Below are 21,467 nucleotides of genomic sequence, written 5' to 3'. Positions count from 1 at the left end.
ATCACGTTACTGATCGGCTATAATCAAACAGCGCTGACTGTGAGAAGTGAAATGGAGAAAAATCACTTTCATTTTATAGACAAACAAACCGACAAACCTGGACTCCAGATATGATTACCTTTGACCCTTAAAACACTGGAGGTTTTATCAAGGGCTGCAACTTTTGGCTGCAGTGGTGCAGGCCACAGGGGTGTCCACTAAAAAAACTTGCGACAAAGAAGTTCCAACTTTTGGAAAAACGCAGCCCAATGTCCTACTGTGGCAGCAAATCAGAACGGTCAGCCTAAAATATCTCTGAAACTGAGACTATCCAGGTGGATTGATGGACTAAACTCTGATACTCTACCTGATATGTTCTTTGTTTATTTCACAAACCCAGCTTCTAAATCTGAGTCTGGGTCACAATTTATTCTGCAAGATAGTGACACTATCTGATGGCTTTAGGGAGGGGGAGAGCGAGGTTTGTCACCAAGGTGCCAGTCCATGAGGTAAAAATAACACCTGTGGAACATCTGTCGAGCTTTATCCTGCACTGCAAAACTAATCTGGTTAAAACTAATACTTTTAGACTTTGATGAAACTAAAACAATATTAACCTACTATCTAATGGAAAGTCTATCACTGTAAAGAGTCAGCAGTGTGTGTGTGTGTGTGTGTGTGTGTGTGTGTGTGTGTTATGTCTGTGCGATGACAATCTGTGTCAATCATGTAACAGGTCAGTGGAGGAATAAACAAATGTAACTGTAAAAATTGATGTCAGCAGTGCTTGGTTACTGACCCGGGTGCAGTTGTTGGCTTTGGGCTCCAGGTCGGTGACCTTGGTGATCTGCTTGAGGAAGTCAGACTCCTGCATCCCCGGCTGGGAGCCACGCCGCTTGAACTGCGCCCGCGGGTTTGCCAGGATCACCTGGAGGTTCACCGCAAAACCTGAGGGAGAGGGGGGGGGGGGGCAGAGAAAGGTTAGCCAGCATGGATTAAAAGCACATTATGAGTCTATTATAATCTCAGCAGAAAATGAGTGAGTGCATTAGTGTATCTAATGACTATGATATGGAAGATATGAAATTCATTTACCACAGGGGTCTACCATTCTCCTGTGATAATTGTGCTATAGAGGAGAAGGAAAGCATGAGAAAGTCAGAGGAAATGCTCACGATGCCACTGTGCTGCAGTAGAGGAGAGGTGGGGATTAATGGCCGGCTTGCAACCAGATTTAATCAACCTGATTAGAGAAATTGGAAAAAATCTGACACTACGTAATTACTTTGAAAGCAAATAGATATTAGCTGCCCTCCAACTAGAAATATGTTTGAAGGTTGAGAAGAGATTCGGATTGAGTGTTCAAACACCCTTCCAAAGCTCAAACAATCCACATGGTCACTTCATATACAAACCTAAACACAGAAGCTGAAGCTAACCCACTCTACTACTCTACTTAACCTTGTTCCCCTCAACATGTGTGTGGAGAACAAGTTCACACATAAGATGTGTTACCTGAACCCGAGGCTAGAGATATGAACGTGTTGATCAGGATGTGTCTCTTTAACATTATTTGGCCTCCAACTCTAGCTGACTGGAGGAGAGGGAACAAAAAGTTGAATAACAGTTGTCAATGTGTGCAGTTTGCTTGTGGATTTATGGTATCAGTCTCTAGTTGCAAGACTTCCTCTATACAGCATTGTTTATTTAGTGACTTATAGTTCCATTTAGAGTAAAATAGACAATAAATTAGGGTTTGCTTTAGGCCGTGGCTATGTTGTGATGGACAAGTCATTCTCAGTGTAAGACGCCAAGACAAGTATAAATCCAGATTCCGTTACTGCGTTGACTATTTCTCTGCACAAATGTTTTCAGAAACACATTTTAGTTAATGTTGTTGTAGCTGTACAGTGGTCCCTCGTTTATTGCGGGGGATGCATTCTAAAAATAACCCGCAATAAACGAAATCCGCGAAGTAAGTTTTACAATTATTATACATGTTTTAAGGCCGTAAAACCCCTAACCATACACTTTTATACATCTTTTTACACGCATATTGTACAGTACTTCCTTAATTAATCAGGACGCAGAACAACAACAACTACATCTTTAAAACAGTGACTGCAGCATCAGGCTGCAAAACCATTCCAAATATTATTAAAACTTCAAAATGGCCAACATCCAAATCACAAAAGTTTTTAATGTGTGACAAAATAAAAACTGTACTGTGTGCTGCAGAGATGCCATGGCATCTTGTGACTAATCATGAATCATATCACATATTTTCTGTAAAAATAATCACAAAATGTTTTGGTTTTTTTTATCATATCATGTAGCCCCTCTGGATAATAAGCTAAATTTATTCTTGCCATAGGGAGCCTACACACATAGCATGTAGCTCTAACTATACACTATGGATATCACAGCACCAGGGGCTGAATTATGTATGAAAGTGTGTATTCTTGCAGGTATTTGGTCATACAGCAAAGTGTTGATTAATGTGACATTTTAGTCTGATGATGAAAGATGACATGAAGAGTCAGAGGATCAACAACAGTTACAACAGTTCATTGTGTGCGTAACATGAATGTCAAATTCCATTTAATCCATCAAAAAAGACCACCACCGCCTGAAGCTACACACTGTTAGTGTGGCTAAAGCTTTTTGTACACATAATACACAACATGTCTGTGGCTCAGAGTGCTGTAAAATACTGATATCATTCATTCTCAAAGGAAAACTTTATTATTATTAGAGTTTTTTTTTATTATAAATCTATGAACTACCTCCAATCTTCTAATCTGACTGGCTGTCCAGAGATAACATTAACAATAATAACATAATGCAGTCCCTATGATTTCTTCGAGTTCTCTGTGTTATTTCCCTTTAAGACCCCATGCAGTAGCCCCAGAACACCCCCACTAAGCCGAAAACAAATCCCATCAGCACCTTTTCTCCTTCATTCCACCTGCTGAGTAACCCTCTTAGCCTTCCTGCTGAGTCAGTATAGACAGAAATAAGGATGGGAAGGAGACAGACCTACATTCACAGAAATTTAAGTTGATATTAAATAACACAGCAGGGCATTTTAAAATCATGGGTCAGCACAGTAATTCAAACACAAAACAAACAGTTGGGGATCTAAATGTTCTATACTCAGAAAATGTATCTTTGAAACTATATTTCCATTAGTGCATAATCACCTGAAAATTATGAATATACTTTTTTTTTTATCTTGGCTCTAAACACTGGCTCTAGATAGAACATTTCAAAAAATTTTGCACGTCCTTCACTGTAGTTTCTCTTTCACCCTAGGAAGAAGAGGGTAAGTTTGTGATGTCACGGCTATACATTCACACCCCCCTGGTGGGCTACAATCTGTTACCCGTGGTTGGTAATGTTAGTACTTGACCGTGCGTCACTCAGAAAACAGCCAATCAGAGAAGCATGAGAGAGGAGATTCACAACCATACAGTGATAGTTTGTGGTACTTGAAACCACAACTATCTCAAAACTTCAAATAAAATGCCTGGAAGACAGGCGTGAGAAAACATGGACACCTTTTCTTGCATTTTAAATGCAAGGACAAAAAAGACACTTACGTCAAAATGTTGTTCATAATGTTGTTCAGCATTCAATACCGTCATTCCTCAGCAGCTTATAGAAAGTTGAGCCAAGTGGGTCTAAACACAGCTTTCTGCAACTGGATCCTTGAGTTCTTTACAGGGAAACTTCGGCAGTCCAGATTGGGAGCAAGACCTCCAATACAACACAGGAGCCCCTCAAGGCTGCGTGCTCAGCCCCTTGCTTTTCACTCTGCTAACCCATGACTGGACGACTGTACTGCAGCTCACAGTTCAAACCACATCATCAACTTTGCTGATGACACAACCATGGTGGGTCTGATCCGTGGGAATGACGAGGTCCTGTTCAGAGGGGAAGTGAAACAGCTCACTGACTGTTGTACCACCAACAACTTGTCCCTCAATGTGGACAAAACAGAAGCTCAACATGTCTGCACCGACCCCACTGACCATCAACATCTCCCCTGTGGAGATCATCCAGAGCTCCAAGTTCCTCTGTGGCCACAACACATGGACCTCACATGGACACAGAATACCAGACGCATCACAAAGAAAGTTCAACAGCGTCTCTACTTCCAGAAGCCATGTGGACGATTCATCACACCCCTTCCTTGTACTCTTCTTCCTGCTGCCTTCTGCCTTCATTGCACATACATGCACACTTTGCACCTCTTATCTCTACTGCTACTTAATTTTATTTCATATCTACCTCACTACTGTATATGCCTGCTATAGTCATACTGTTAATATCTATATGTAGATATATACATACACATTCAAGTCTGTTATGCTCTATCTGTGTGTTGTTTCATGTTGAATTGTTTGTCTTTATGCACTTTATGTAGCCCTTTTGTATTTTGTACTGTGTTGTGTTGTTTGTGCACATGTTTTATGCTTCATATAGCACCCTGGGTGAAACACTGTGTTCTCTGTATTATATGGCTGAAATGACAATAAAACCCACTTGACCTGACTTGCTGTATGGACAAAATCTAAAGGCTCACACTAATATTTAAATGCACCAAACCAGAAGCCTTTGAAAAAATTATCTATGCTTTTACATTTTTGCAAGAATAATGTAAGCTGATAAAAAAAAAGAAAATCAAACTGAGTCTGTGCAAGTTAATGGTCGTCCTCAAATCAGTGGCTGCCTTGAAGTTCGGGAACACGCATATATAATTCTAACATCATCAACAGCATATGTGATTTGTAGTAAATGGGTATAGCCTTTAAACGCCCCATCAAGAAAAATGCAAGTGTAGGTGTAGTTATGTTTTAAGCAGAGCAGCATTTCTCAGAGGGTTGCTGAAGTTTCAAGCGTGACAGGAGGATATTTGCAGACATTTCTGAAGGTCTCGGCATGATTACGGAATATTTATTTATGAAAATTGTGGCACGCCTTGGCAATCAGCACATTAGTGTGGGAATTCACCCCAAATAATTCACAATCCTTTGCCTCCTCTCTCTTCTCTCTCCCTCTTGGCTGAACAGCATTTTCTAGGCTGCAGCTATCCTAAGGTACTGACACATGGCCAACAGACAGAAAGTCCTCTGAGTAATGTGAGTGTCAGCGCAGGTCACACAGAAAAAAGAAACTGCAGACATGCAAATGGGTTTGGGCTTTATCATCCCCCTATAGGCTTAAGTTTGCTGCATTTTAGGCCAGGTCAACCATCACAAACACTCTACATCCTGCAGAGCTACAGCAAAGACTGAGAGCATGTTTAAAGATTCATACAGAGTCAGTGTTCATAGATTGGAAATTATATATTGTACTGATAACCACTACATTCCAGGATTAAAAGAAAGTACTCCAAAAGAATAAACTCTGATTGGCCAAAGACACAAACCGATCCTGATATAATATCTATACAGTTGTTAGGTTGCTTCGTTATCAGGCGTATTACTGCTCTTTGTGCGATACTGCAGGCTAATCACAGAGATAAATGCAGCTCAGGTGGACGGATAGATATGAGTGCAATTACAAGATAGACATCTCCTAACCTCCAGCCAGCCTCTGTGATATGGAGATCACAGCTTATCTGAGCCATGTTTGCCCAAGAGGCTATTGTCCAGACTCTGCACTAAGTTTGTCCCACTTTAATGCTGACCCACTCTAACTGACCTATATGACTGCATGTTTCTATTGAATGTTTTATTATCCTCTTTAGAGGAAAATATTTGCCTGTAGTTCATCGTTACAGCCAGCAAGTGAAATTGGAACTATTTTAACTTTATCTGCATGCTGAGATCTTTTCTGCACGACATGCATATGACTGTTTCCAGAAGGCCAGAACCATTTCAGGAAGTCAGGAACTTTACCAGGAACCAGAGTCTAAATTTAGTTCCTCAACTATATATCCTGGAGCCAAAAAAAAAAAAAAGGTTCCGGCACTGTGATTATATTTTCTGATCGCTCAGGAATTAGCTGGACAGAATTACAGTATTCAGTTTAATATAAGTTTCAGTTGTCAACGGTGAGGCAGAAACTGTAAGCGGTTTGGGGACGATGATTATCATTCAGTTTGAGGAAGTTGGTGTGCATTCAGGATTTGATGCAGGCTTTCAAACGTTTAAGAAAAATCTGCTTGTGGAAATAAAATTACTCAATATATTTGTTGGACCTCAATGATACACACAATGCATCTGTTGTGACACATGCTCTGGAGAGAGACTCCAGAAGACAGCTTTAAAAACAAAGTCATGCAGCCAGTCTAAGCAACACTGAGAAAGAGAGAGAGAACGGCAACTAAGATTAAACAAGAGAAAGCACACTTCTGATGGATTCATTGCAAAAGCTTGAAACACTGTAGATGTGCATGTCACGTCTGTATCCCTTCATTAGTGCATTCACAAACACACCACAGTGCAACATGATGACTTATGAGACATGTGTGTGTTATGCTAGTAAAAGCCTCAAGCAGCGATGAGGGGCTACAAAGGTCTGGTCAGCTCACATCTTTCTAACCCCACAGCCTCGGATTTGTGGTCTCTCTTCAGAACCACCCGACACTGACTCAAGACTTTAATCAGTCAGGCTTTGATGTGTAACCTTTCTAGTCTTCTGACCACTCAAGGCACTTTTACACTAGATTTATACAGTTAACAGATTTAACCATTCATGCGCCGATGGCATCAGGAGCAATTTGGGTTTCAGTATCTTGCCCAATCCTCACAGTCGAACCAGGGATTGAATCACTTACCATCTGATCAGTGGATGACCCACTCTACCTCCTGAGCCACAGATGATGTCATCATGCCAAATTTTGCCATTGACCAGCATGGATTTATGACAATTTATCTTTAAAAGCATAGCGTGGGATATGTTGAGGATACCCAGATCTGGGCTGCACACATATCAAAATATAACAGGTTACGTGTCATGAAATTGAATGTCCACTCAGGATGAAATTAAATGAGATTCTGGTCTACGAGACACAAGCAAGAGTCCACTTTTGATCTGGATGACCCATCAATTAAGAGAACAATGCTACGTTTCAATATTGTGTTGCATTAAAAATCAAACGTTAGAGCAATAATGAATAAAGAGAAGAATAAATACATACATAAGATGAGATAAACAGTAACTGTTGGCAGGGCCTCTTGTGCTTTATTGATTTGCCTTGTTGTAGTGTAACCTGAATCTTTGCTAGCCTGGGGGAACCATGTGATCAGCTGTCCTCTAGGTTTAAATGCAGCATGCTATCCATTTTTATTTTTGTTTCTTCTCTTTATTCACTCCCTCTCTCTCATCTCTGTTCTATCCCATCGATTTATGATTCATTTTCAATTCAGAGGCTGGTATGAAACACAAAGGAGTTTACCTCAGGGCAAAAACAGATATAAGCATACTCAGGAACCACAGCACTGTGACATTAAAATCAGATCACAAAAGTAAATGAACTGTTTTGGCAACCTCTATCACCAGCTGATATAACACTACAGTGATCCCACTTAGACCCACTTCAGGAAACACACACACACACACACACACACACACACACACACACACACACCATGTTTTTTAGTTTGTTTCCAATAGAGACAAGGACAAGTGAAAATCCAGGGAGAAAGGTGCCACAGTATCACCAACACAGTTTGATTGACAGGTCACCGCTGGGACATGCAGTGCAAAAACACCATGGCAACATGTACCTGGCTCCAAGGGAGACAAAGTCAAGCAGAAACCGACATGTTCATCTACAGAAAATGCTGCCTCCAGACCTCTGTATTGAAGTCTATAAAATAAAAACAGTCCCAACTTCTTTCAGTAAATTCATTATTTTCTAACATAGTTGCACTGGCAAAAATCATTTATTTTAATGTGCGTCTGGGCAGTGATTCCAAAGATTGCAGCTCTTCTCAGAAGAAGTCATTTTTAGGTGAGCAGTAAATCAAAATCCAGACTCCAGAACTTCCCCTAAAAACCAATACATGATACACACTCGTTTACATCTTGTTGTAGTCATAATCGTAGTCGTAATCATGAAAATGGGGGAAGCACTGGTTAGTAGTCGGTCTCAAAGTCTGCTCCCATCATCCCATAAATTTACTTCTGTATCCTAAGATTTCTGGTGTGTGTGCTTGTATGTTCATTTAAAGTCTGAATGTGTTGAAACAAAGGTAACATTTCATTAATCCTACCAGAAACTCTCTCTAAAAGCTAAAATTCTGATCTTGAAATTCCACAATTATGCTAATATCAACTTTTTACCTGCGGTGGTTTCCTTTTCATGCAAAAAACCCAAAAAACACTGCGTGGCAGAATACTTTATAGAATAAGTGAAACCGCAAATTAAAAATAAGCTGCAGTCTCAACAAGTGGCTTAATCAGACATGGAGGATAAAAGCTCCAACTCCAAATCAGAGTGCAGAGCATCAGGTGCAGCTGATTGTCTGAAAAACCTCCACCCTTACAACTAAATATCTAACAATTGTACTCCATACTCTTGTTTCTTAGAGCACTCGCTGACCTGGCTGTATGGGACAGATTTTCTTTTGCTGGCACTTCACACTGTGCCAGGTGTGACCATTTACCCACTCAGATGTTTTACTACCACATACTCTAACAAACCAAGAAGCATGAGCAAACGTGTTTTTTAGTTTTAGTTTTTAGTTTTTTTACACACAGTCAGATATTGAAACCTTACTACTACTGTTAATTGTACAGTAAAACGCTGTAATATTTGATGCCATATTTTACGGCCTTTTACTGTCATGGTTTGGCAGTTTTTTTTTACAGTATATTCTATTCACTATTTACTAATATTACTGTATATTACTGTAATATTAGAAAAGGTTGTACCATATCTATTATGGTAAAATTCTGCTTTTTACCCTAAAGTTTTTTTGTTTTTCTTTTAACATAAAATCTACAGACATTTTAAAATCTGTAATAAAACGCTAACCTTATCATCTGTATTAATCAACTGTACTAATACCATTTTACTGTAATATTAGAAAATGTTATACCGAATTTATTACTGTAAACTTCTGGCAACGACAGCCCTTTTTTACAATGCAAACCTCTGAAATACACCAGATTCTGTAAAGCTACATTTTTCAATGCATTTATTTCATTATAAAAGTATACCAGAGTAATACAGTAACTACATTTGCTGAGTGTAATATTCAGTTTCTTACAGCCTCACAAACTATGAACATCACCACAAAGTGCACATACACTTCACATGGGTAACACACACACATTCCATCGTCAAAGCGATGTGTGTTGACAAAACACCTGAGCTGTCCTGACCAGAGGAGCAAATAGTAACATTTACTGGGAGTAACTCCAGTTCTCTAGTTTCATTTTCCTAATTAAAATAGAAGAAGAGCATTCTATCTTTCTTCCATTTTAATTAGGAAAATGAATTCACACATCAGGGCATTGTTATGCATTTTACTCTGCCAGCTGGCAACCCAACAAAAACGACTCCACAAACTATTTTGGGTCCTGACCCCAAGAAGTCTTGTAAACACTTGCATGCACCTCCTTTGCATTTATTATTTTTCAATATATCTTCATGTTTGTCAAATGTTGTGTGTCTCAGGCTCTCCCAGGGGTTTGTTGGCTTAGGGGCAGTTTCTGTAATTCATTCCAGAGCATTACAGTAGCAGAACTAAAGCATTGAATTAAAGTGCATTTTAATGTTACAATAAACAATTTAAGTGTCCTGAGTGAACTGTACAAATTAGAAGTTATGCAACATTTATCCTCCATCTGCTTAATCTATATTTCTCTAGAAGTAACACACACTTTGCTAATGTGCTTTCCCCCCATTCAGCTTCTTCTGTTCTGCCTGTGCTTGAGTGCAGAAGAAGGTCTTTAACCGTTGCTGCACTGTCTTTTCCCTCCTCTCATCTCACCATCTCAGGAGCAGGTTGTAAACACTGAGGTTACTTCGGGTTAAACACGTCCATGTCCCTATCTCAGGGAACAAGGCACAAGTACCACTTCAACAAAGGCACGACCGCCTTTGTGTCGGTGTGTCTGCGTGTGCATGCACCCTGTATTGTTGTGTTTTATATAAACATACAGTTCATATACTCCAATGCTCTCTTTGTTAAGACGCAGCTCTAATGTGCTTCTTGAGAACCGCATATGTGAATATCAATTCAAGTGCTGGCAGGTGTGTGCTTGTGTTCTTTCAAACATATGCATGATGAAGTCATTTTGTGTGCACATCACAAACACACACTGAAGTGAATAGTACTACCATACCATCATTGTCCAGGCTCCATTGGGTCTGGCTAAATGAGACAGAGCAATAGTGGTGAGGCTTTAGTGATCTGCTAACAATACAGCGCTGTCTAACACAATACTATTAGGACACGCACTGGCACGCATTCAGTGCTCTGCAGAGACCCCATTGTAAATCCTATGAATAATAATTTAAGAGTGAATAAAGTTTGGTCTGTTCGCTTAGCGCAGCTGTTGTTCTTGCAGACTTTCAAGCGGCGGGGAAAAAAATGCTTCCTAATGCACCACAGCAGTAAATCTTAGCGTTGCAAATTGACAGTGTAATTATATAGTGCAGTGTAAAAGTAAGGCCGATAATTACAGTGTGTTTGTATGTGAGAGTGCGATTAGGTGTAACGGGATGTATGGGACGAGGATGGAGGGATGAGATCTTGGCCCGTGGTGGAACGGGAAAAAGGTGGAGGCGGAAGAGAGAAGAAGAGAGGCTCGCTCTTGTTATCATGGTATAATTAACACTAATCCCAAGGGCAGACCTTTGCATGTGTGTGAGTCAGAGAGTGCATGCGTGCTCTGGAGGAGCCATTAGCCGCGTCCACATATGTGTTTGCAATGATAAGCACGCGATCACCACCACTCATATCTAGAGAATTAAAACAACATTTAATATTATTTATTCACATAAACTGTCTCCAGCAGAGTGTAAATGTGTGGGTGAGGTGTGATAATGAGCGGTGACTGACGACCGCTTATTGTTTGGTCAGTGTGATGAATTATTTTCTCTCAGGTCAGAGGGAACACTGGTGCTGCTGAACACTCTGATTGGATTTTTACACTGGAGATATGGAGATGCAAATAGATTTATGGAGATGTTTGCTTAGTCTTTACTTTCCATTACAACGATAATGACTACAAGACAAATTTGGACTCAGCGTCTCTGTTTAAAGACTCTATCACTAACCCGAGCTGATGCAGTGTTATTGTAAAGTTGGATTTTAGATTCACTCTGTTCTAAATGACAGCTCGGAATGATATGGTTTTGTTTTCTCCAGCACTGATAATGAGATAACTGATATTTAACTGATATGAGTTTGAAGGAAGTAGATGAAAGAAAATGTGTCAATCATCATTTTAGTCATAGAAGCTTATGATTCTTAGAATCACAAAGGAACACTTTTTGAGAACATCAATAATCACTGTCATGTTCGTGTGTTGAAGGTGAGGTCAGTCATTCTGGAAAAAACATGGCTGACTCTGAATCTCATCAAATACCATAATTGATGAAGAGCAGAAACGCCAGCTGACATGTTGTGCTCTACCTTTCCCTCTCTAAAATCTCGGTTCTGCACAAAATTAAAAATAAATACACCTAAAGTGAATTAAGTAACACTTCCATCTTTATTCACGTGCAGTAGTATAATTATTTTGTGATAAAGACTTTTTTCATCTGCCCAGCACCTCTGTGCGATCTGTCTGCTAGAACAGCAGCATGGAACTCCTGAAAGCAGTTGTCAAGTTGGCATTTTTAACTTTTTGCTAAGCTAAGCTAAACTAATCATCTGGCTCTTGGAATGAAAGCAAAGGCATCTATTTCCAAAATGCTGAACAACTCAATTATGATTTGCAAATTTAGTCAACTAGAACTTTAAGGTTCGAGAAAAAAACAGTGTTGTTGGTGTTGATGGGATGTCAATATTAGTCAATGATGTAGAATTTAGACACTTTGTATGGCAAACCATTCACCCTGAGCCTCTGCTTATGATATCTTGTGGCCGTGTAACACACCGTGTATCACTTACTACTTATGCCTTTGCTTGTCAGAGGGAACTGTATTTATTTGCGTGACCACAACAGAGGGGCACACTATGAAGCCAGATGAATGGATTAGGGAGATATGGTGAGCCTGCATCCAGGGTTTTCAATGTTACAAAGATGGCTCTCTTTTAACTTGGCTAGATCGTCATGGTAACTCATGCTGCTGTTATGTTCAGAGTTTCAGATTTAAATCATCAAAAAAAGCGACACCCTTCCATTGATCAACCCCTTTGGACTGAGGGTAAAGAGTTCTGCCCAGAGGGGAAGTTTAGCAGGAGAATCGATCCACTAGCTTTTGCTGATCATATTCTCTATGAGCGATATGGATTCTCAGCTGAGGGAATACATTGCATATGCAAACTTGTTGAACTGTTCATTATGAATGCCACTGAATGAAGTCGTGCAATTACAGTAGTGCCACCTACGTGCATTTAGTTGGTGATGCAGAAAAAGTGAGCAGGAATCCTGTAGTCTGCACTATTCACAAGGTTGTTCCTGCTTTCACTGTACTGTTTGTGGTGTTTCCTGGCTGTTTGCCCACACTGGCTATGAAAGAAGCCTTCTATAAAATCCAAAGTAGCATACATTAATAGTTCACTATATTATTAATCAGTGTGACATTTACTTGCATATGAAATGCGGAATAATTCCTTCATAGGATTCCCTGGAGTCACAGGCCTAAATGCAGTAGGGTCATATCGACACTTAAAATGTTAAACACAGGTCATCTACACACTAAAAGCATGATGAAGGCACAGCGGCTACAGTTGGCAACAGCGTATGAATTTACACGAGTAACTGTATTTTTTTTTGTTTTTTAGGTGCCATGCAATTTGTCTAATTTGTGCAAGAGTCAAATGATGCACCACACACCCTTTTCCATGAGGATGTGCAGAGCCTGAGTTGATGACCACTGTGGTGACGCCCATTACCTGTGATCGAGTTTTTGGTCGAGCCAGTTAGCGTAAAGAGTGCCTGGCTATGTCGAACAGGCTTTGCAGTACACCACTCTGGTCACTTGTGATCACATAGATCACTTTGAGCATTTGACCAAAACAACCAACATTGTTGTCTGTTCAGACTGTTCTCAGAGGAAAAAGAACACAGAGTACCTGTGACTCTTATGTAACATTCATTTGTTGATTCTGTCCATACACAAAGAATATGCTGCTTTTTCTTTAATGTACTTATTTGCATGTGTGTTTTTGTTCTGAAGTAGAGAGCAGAAGCAGCTTTTAATTAAAAAAAAAACAAAACATTTTTATTCTCTTAGTCACAGCATCTGAACATCTGAAATATGAAAGTTTTTAATGTCTGAAGAGTTTCTATGTGGCAAATCAAAGTGCTCTCCTACAATGAGGTGGTAATATCTGTTAGAAAAGATGACCAGTCTCTCACACAGTTTTCTTTATTTAATTTTTAGTCACAGTATTAGATGAAAGAGAATAGAATGGTAGTGAACACTGGAGTTAGTGGAGGTTATTTCTAAAACATATTAAAAACATGATATGATGTAATAAAAACATAACCTGTTTGAGTCCTTTACATAGGCCATTTTAGGCTGGTGCTTAAATAGGAATCATGCCTCAATAGTTACCCTTTTATGAGACGTATGAGTAGGTGGATGCTTCGATTTCATTGGTGAATGTGTGTAGAAACCTTAGTTAATTAAGTTAAATATTGAATATATATAAGTGCTTTATTTGGAATGTGCTGTGGAATGGGAGAGAATTGACTGGTTTTGGTTTTTGGCTCCTATGTGAAGAGAACTGACATGCACAAAGGATTTCCTCAGAAAATAAAAGTCAACCTGTTTTTCCTGCCCACCTCCTGGTCAGTGTGATGTCTTCCATGCCACCCTGCACCTCTCTTTGCAACAATATTATGATGCACTTTACTGCCTAAATCTGGGAAAAGATCTACCCCTGAAGAGGTAAAATAGTTAGAGACTTGAGCACATTTAGTGGAGAATTTCTCATAAATATAGTAAAAGTTGCAACTGTGTGATCTTTGCCTTCTAGAACAATTTTTTTTAGAAAGAAAATGTAAGAACAGCAGGACAAGAAAACACCACATGAAACCATTTCTGCTCATTAATGCTCAAGAGCATTAATATAAAATGAGATATTTAAAAGATCACAAATAAACATAATATGACAAATATATGCTAAATAGAAGCAATACTTTAAGAGTGCAGAACTAAATTTCTACTGAGGCCCGGGGAGTCTTTCTGCGATGACACAAACTGGTGAAATCTCAGACTTTCATTTTGAGACTACTGGGTTTCATCTAATTTGTAATCTCAGTATACTTTCATTCAACTCTCTGCAATCCCGCTTTGTGATTTATCTTAAGAATAAACAATCAAAGCAAAAGTAGCACAGAAGGAGCTCCTGTGTGGGGGAGTAAGAGTCAGAATATTAAATTGGAAAGATCAGATCTCATTTTATGGTAAACTGATCCATGAAAACAGCTCAATAGAAAAGTTGCCTGATCTCCTCAGGTAAACTCTGAAAGAAAGAGCACAGCAGGTCTTTTCGCGTTCATTCTTTGTCCTGAAGAAAGTCAGTGGTAACTGATCTGTAATCAATAGACTGTTCAATAAAATCTTTCAATGTTTCAGAATTAAAAAGAACCATTTCATTTTCAGAGTTTGACAGTCAGGACCAGAGTACCTCATTTTTTTGACTGCCCAGAGAGGCTGAAAAATGAAATCCATGTTCAAATAAAATGCTAATGATATTCCTCTGTTGTGATTTGTTATGTATGTGTGGGGCCACTATAATCAAACGATTTTATTCAAATCAGACGATGAGTGAACTGTGGGCTTTGAACGTTTGAACGTCCACTTTCATCATGGAACAACAACATGAGTTGATCAAGTTGAAAGTTTGATTTTTGAAAGGTCAGGGGGGTAATTAAATTCACTGACCTCTGGTTAAAGTGGGATTTGGCAGGTGGGGTAACCCTACGACCTGGTATAAAGACCTGGTCATAGCAGTTTCCTGCTTCACAAAATTTAATTTAGGGGGTTTTACACTATTGGTCAAACAAAACAATAAATTTCAAGTTGTGTATGGAGTTCAAAAACTGATATAATGTAATAAAAAGGTTAAATGCAATGCAAGAATAAATGCATTCAGAGAAGCCCCATTCTTCATCCCAGTGATGATTCCCGTTGAATACACTGTGGTTATTTTGCTGGATTCCATTTATAAAATCCGCAATCAGTTTTCTTAACACAAAGTAACACAACAAGTTATCTGATATGTTATCTGAGTTTTTCCTTACCAGCCATGTCGGTGGCGAAAGGTCGGTCCGGTCTCCAGCCGGTGTACCAGCCCACAACTTTACCCCCGGACACCAGGGGGCGCTCGTATGCTCTACCACCTACAAAACCCACCGGCCAAACAGACACACCTCGAGTACTGCGCATCTGCAAAGAAAGAAGAGGAAGACCAGTTTGAATAAACAGGTATTGAGCTGCTTTTACAAATCTCAGACACCGCAGACATCGCAGAATGTAGAAAGGAAATGTAGGAAACGCATCCCAAAGGATTGTTTGGAGCCACCACTTCAAGAGCAACGATCACCTTTTGTTTTTAGGGATGTAGGACAACCAGCAGACCCTGGTCAGAAAATCTAAGCAACCTATTTGTAATGTAAGGGTGGATCATATCGGAGCATGTATTCTGGTCCCTGACTGTGCAGGGCTCTATATGTGAAAAAAAGAACTTTAAAATGAACTTCATTGGAAGCCAGTGTGAAGCAGATAATATCAGAGTTATGTGAGTTACTTTTCTCGACCTGGTCTTGCTGCAGTGTTCTTGACCAGTTGTAGACGGTCCAGAGACGTCTGACAGAGGCATAGTCTGATCAAAAATAACACCAAGATTTCTAAGAGAAGACTTTACCGCTGGAGAGAGTGGTCCAATGCAATGACAACCTTTGGAGCTATGGAATCGGATACAATGATGAGGCCCTCAGTTTTTTCTCTTACTTTAAAAAAATCATTAGCCATCCAGTCCTTAATGGCAGACAGACAACTTATCAAAACAGCCATTAGGCCTAAAAGAGACATACCGTGGAATATTATCAGCATAGCAGTGATAGGAGACACATTATCATTTCCATACAATTGAAGATGGCTGGTGTACCAAAGACTGTCTTCTGATATGTTGAAGGAATTCAGTGCAGCGGTCTGGGGTTTTTTGAATATAGTCTCCTATGTGAGGAGGACAAAAAGCAGTTTGACAGCTGTGATATTTGAAATCAGCAGGGGGCTCAAACATTCTCCTCTGCAAGCTGGTTAAAAGTATGTTTTGCCTTTGCCACATGTGACACCATCGAAGGCCGGGCTTGCTCTTCCACTTTCAGTTCTCTTGTCAGTCACAATACAAGATCTGCAGAGGCCAACTAGACATGATGTCTGAGCCTACAGGCGACGTCCACTCTGAATGGACGCATGGCGGCGAATATTTTGACGACGTTGTACCAGAAATGAATGACTGGTATGTCTGTTTGCATGAGTGATTAGAGATCTTTAATTTCATGTCAAATGTGGGTGAAGGCACTGCACAGGGCGTCCGCGGCTAACTGAATACAAGACTAAATGAAACGATGCTGCGCGGGGCTGCCTTCCATTTTCACAGTGAATGAATTTGCACACAGCCAGAAGCAGTGCGACGAGAAATAAGACGGAGAGAGAGTGAGATAAAAGACACGGGGTGGGGGGAGGTGGAGGAGAGAGGTGGAGGGGATGGGGGTTGGACTGTGCGAGGATGGCTGAGTTCTTGTGCCGAAATATAAGACATCTGTATCGGCATTGTGTGTGAATGCATATGTCTGTGTGTGTGTGTGTGTGTGTGTGTGTGTGTGTGCGCGCTTCTATTTTCCAACCTTGGCCACCCTGAAGCCCATTCATTCAGACACTGCTCCTCATCGCTCACCCAAACAGCCTCCAGCCAGTCGCTCATGACAAAACAACAGAACAAAACCAAATCAGTAAGCAGCACTGCATTACTGCACCCAGACATCACACTGAGTCCTGGCTTTTAGAGCCATGGGAAGCCAAGTGGAGGTATAGCGCAGTATATATAGTGGATTTACAGTTCTGTTGCAAACTTCCAAGTAATCATGGAGGTGGAGGCCCGGAGCCTGAGCACACAGAGGATGCAGGAAAATAAAAATACTCCCACGACTCAGATGAAATGTATGTATTATTGAATAATTTAGCAGAAATATGACATTGCTTGACAAACCTAAGCAAAAACCAATGACAGCCCAGTGAGTGTCCAATCAGGTGAAGAAAAGGTTTGTGTTGATGTATTAGTGACGGGAAGAACTGTCAATCTGCCATTGACAGCCTAATTAAAGGATGTCTGCCTCGAGCAAAGTGCATATCGAACCTTTCCAGAGCTCAATGATAGACGCACCACTGGAGATGGAGCTGAAAGGCAAGAAAATGTAAAATGCAATTTATATAAATGTGTAGCTCAAAGTCACAACCGACCTCTAGAATGTGAGAGACCAAACACTGTTATATAGCAGATACCATGTGGAAAAGGGGCTAAGTCATGCACACTGTCAGCACCGAGTTTCTTAGAAACACAAGGTTCCAGTCATAGATCTTTGACAAGCAATGAAAACATCTCAAACACCTGAGAAAATTATTACCTCAACATGTTGGTGTGAGATTAGGTTTCCCCTGTTGGTTGACATTGTGATGTCTGAAGAAGATGCACCATAAATGAAACCCCTAATAAACTATGACAGTTTAGATTTTTTTCTCTATTGATTTAATATTACAGGTTGGATTATAAAGACAGGGTGCTTTGTATGAGATAGAAAGAAACCCTTCTGCTCTGCTATCCTTCAGCCTGTCTGTCATGTCATGTTCTACTATCCAGGTTTGTGTGTTTGATTGCCTTCATCACTGACAGTATAATTATTGGACAGAGCTTCCAGGTCTGTGTAGTGAAGCCAACGTTGATGCATCTTAAACCTGCATTCTTTCTAATGGCCAATAAGGGCAGCACACTTGATTGCATTGAGCCATATGGAGAACGGTGCCTCAGAAAGTAGTTATATATATATATATATATACTGTATATATAAAGATAGGACTTCTCCCAGCCAAATACTGTATGTGGACATTTCTATGTTATATCTTCTATAAGTCTAATATTGAAGGGTGATACAGAGGACCTGTCATTTGGAACCAACCAACCAAGTGTAAAAGCTTTCAGGAGCTGGATGAATCCCTGTTGTGTTAAATCAATGAGATAAAGAACAGGAACTTGATATTTATTCATATCAAAGTGTCAGAGATGATAACTGTAACTGTTTATCTTCCAGTGAATAACATGAGGTGCAGTGACTTTATTTTTTGGACCCTGTTCTTCAAGAGGAACACTGAGCATCTTCTACACCTCTTCCCTTTCATTTCTCTCTTTCATTCCATCTCTTTAGCCCCGCACACCTTAACAGCTCTCACTGTTGTCAGGGCCCCTGAGTGACGTCAGCAGCTTTGAAGCCTTTTCCCTGTTAATACTGTGGCCCCTTGAGTTCGCCTGTGTGACGCTAATATCTTTCCCCCTTGTTTCTCTTTGCTGCTGCGTGCTTTTCTCTCTCACGTCATTTTTCAAAGACTCCTCTGATTTGTTAAAAAAAGAGAAACAGATGAAAAGAGAATTTAAAAAAAGAGGAAGAAAGGGAGGCTGGCTCTGCGTGTTGGTCGTTCTCAGATCATTCCTTGAGTACGATCGTTGGGTTAGGGCTTAGCGGTTAAGTCCTAGTTTGACTGCTAATGATCTCCTAGTTTGAATGCTGCTCCTCAAAGGTCATTACACTTTCACACATTATTAGAGAGTTAGAACAGGTTCCATGGTTATGCAAACATATTCAGAAACACTGGATGAATACATTTGGGTTTCAGCTGCTTAGCCAGTCGATCAGAAAGATGATCTGCACCACAAAATTGTCAAAATAAATCTTGTTTCCTGCATAAATACACTAAGGAATATCTGTCTGCGTCATTCAGGTTGTCTTTCTTAGAGAAGTCTAAGATTCCAGTATGCTTTCGTTGTCGTGAACATTTCAGTAATTTCAGTCATTTTTATAAACATCTCCTAAATAGAGCTGAGGGATTTCTGGATGTTTTAGCCAACACCAGCAGAAACTTCCTAATGAATTTTTACATAAGATCAGCACTTTCCAAACTACCGGTTGGGGCTCAAAATGGTTCTACACCCATTTGTACTGGGTCCCAAGTTGGCAGAGTAAAGTGCAAAATAATGTTAGAATGATATAAATTAATTTTCCCAATTAAAATAGAAGAAGCTCATTTTCTTATTTAATTAGGAGAATGAAAATGAAATAAGAAGGCCACACACATATTTCTAGAACTCATTACACTATTACCACACATTATTAGAGAGTTAGAACGGAAGTAGGGTCCATGGTTATGCAAACATATTCAGAAACACTGGATGATGAAAAACACATTTGGATTTTTTCTGCTTAACCAGTCTTTAGAAACACAATCTGCACCACGAAATGGTGAAAACACATCTTGTTTCCTGCATAAATATGCAAAGGAATATCTGTCTTTGTTATCTGTGGAGGTTCTCAGTCATCCAGGTCATCTTTCTTAAAGAGATGTTAAATCACATCCAAGTAATACTACCTTTGCTACACTGGCCCATAGAGTCAGAAGTGGCTGCCACCTGAAGTCCAACAAAAATTATGACAAGTTACCATGCGGCAACATGGAAACCCCAGGAGTCTGGGTCCTACACATCAAATTTCTCCCATCTCAAGCTTAAAAACATTTGGGGACTCCTGCATTAGATCATGTTTAGAAGTAGTAGTAGATAGTAGTAGATAGTTAGAAAAGGTTCAAAAGCAACATATTCAATTTATATTGAGAGTTCTGGACCTTCACCATGCTTTTAATCTGTATCAGTGTCAAAATTTGGATTAGAAGCATCTGACTGACATTGGGAGACAAATGATCACATGTTACAGTTTAATGTAATCCTAACATATTACATCCAAACATGCAATGACATATTGATGTCCTCTTGCTTCTCGTCAACCAGTCATCAACACTGAAAATCATTTTTACTGCTGCTGCTCTGCTGTTTTTCTCTGAAAATCTGAAGCAGAATTCAACCAATCAGATGCAGGAAAGGTTCATGCTGATGACTGAAGGAGTTAAGATGTCAATAATCCATTGTATAGCCTAGTTAAAATGTCATGCCTGTTGAGTTTCTCCAGGCTGAATTAAATGGGTGAGATGAAAGCTGTGGGCAATGCTGGCAGGGCCAGGCTACATCAACAGCACATTACTCTATACTTACCCTACTTGTTGTTTTCATTGCTCCCATTTTAGCTGGACTGTGGCCAGGCCACATCTGTGTAAAGTGAGCCTGTCTATCTAGGGTGGCAGTGTCATTAGATCTTCCTGTTTCAGAGTCTGAGGATAGAATGAGCAAGTATTTGATGATCAGGGGGTGTCAAAGTTCAGAACCAGTTTAATCACGTAACAAGATGAGACATAAAGAAAAGTTATATTAAACCGGCACTGTAGACCGTTTTGATCAGATATCACAAAGAATCTGTATCCAGGTCCAGATGCATGTCACAATAGATATGCACAAATTATTAGAATCTGTGTTTCGATCTTCAGAACAGCATGAATTTTCTTTCATTTGCATCAAGCACCAATCTAAAGTTAATAGGACTGTGTTGCATTGCATTAAAGGATAATTTTGATTTAGTGATGGATAATTTAATAGACTCAACCAGACCGTAAAAGAATAGTGTCAAGGCTTTGTCAGGGCAGAAAGCAGCACAGTGAAGCTTAAGGCTAAGCTAGACAAGAGGTCGAACGAGTCACACATTTACACTTTATAGGCCAAGTACAGGACCACATAGAAGGAATTTTCTGTTTTTGTATTTTGTTGCTCTCAACATACATCGCACAGTTTCAACAGACGTGGAGACAGAAATAGACTTTTTTTTTTTTTGAGTTTCCTGTTACAGCTTATCCTCATTAGGGTATCTGGGGTGCTGTATAGCTAAATTGTTTGTCTTTTGGCTGCTCGAACAATGTGCAGTTATGTTTTATTTTGAAAATTGAACAGGTTTTCTATGTCGTTTCTGTGTGTGAATTTCTGCCAGCTCAAGCTGATCTGTGTAAATTGACATGGACTGTGTGCAGCTTCCCTCAATAATAGAACAGTTGTGTATTCTCTGCAGAGCCAAGCAGAGAGTCACTTCCGGGATTGCTTCTGAAATGGACTGCAGGACCTGGACCTGTGGGGTTTGAAACTTTGACTAGAACGGCTATGATCAGCGATCGTGGTTGCCGTGCACACAAAGTG

The 21,467-nt window shown here is 39.9% G+C and overlaps 1 protein-coding gene across 1 annotated transcript in view; it reads right to left on the bottom strand.

Annotated features, from left to right (window-relative positions):
• Positions 1-21,467, bottom strand: part of b3gat2 (beta-1,3-glucuronyltransferase 2 (glucuronosyltransferase S)) — a 50,249-nt gene that overhangs the window by 9,375 nt on the left and 19,407 nt on the right. The window contains exons 2-3 of the mRNA XM_010729172.3: positions 15,370-15,514; positions 779-927 (exon numbers count right to left, since the gene is read on the bottom strand). Of these exons, the coding sequence (XP_010727474.1) occupies positions 779-927; positions 15,370-15,514 (294 nt within the window). The remainder of the gene's footprint in view (positions 1-778; positions 928-15,369; positions 15,515-21,467) is intronic.

The sequence above is a fragment of the Larimichthys crocea genome, chromosome III (assembly GCF_000972845.2).
Source record: "Larimichthys crocea isolate SSNF chromosome III, L_crocea_2.0, whole genome shotgun sequence".
In the NCBI taxonomy this organism is placed as follows: Eukaryota; Metazoa; Chordata; class Actinopteri; family Sciaenidae; genus Larimichthys; species Larimichthys crocea.
This window is presented reverse-complemented; position numbering and strand designations above follow the sequence as displayed.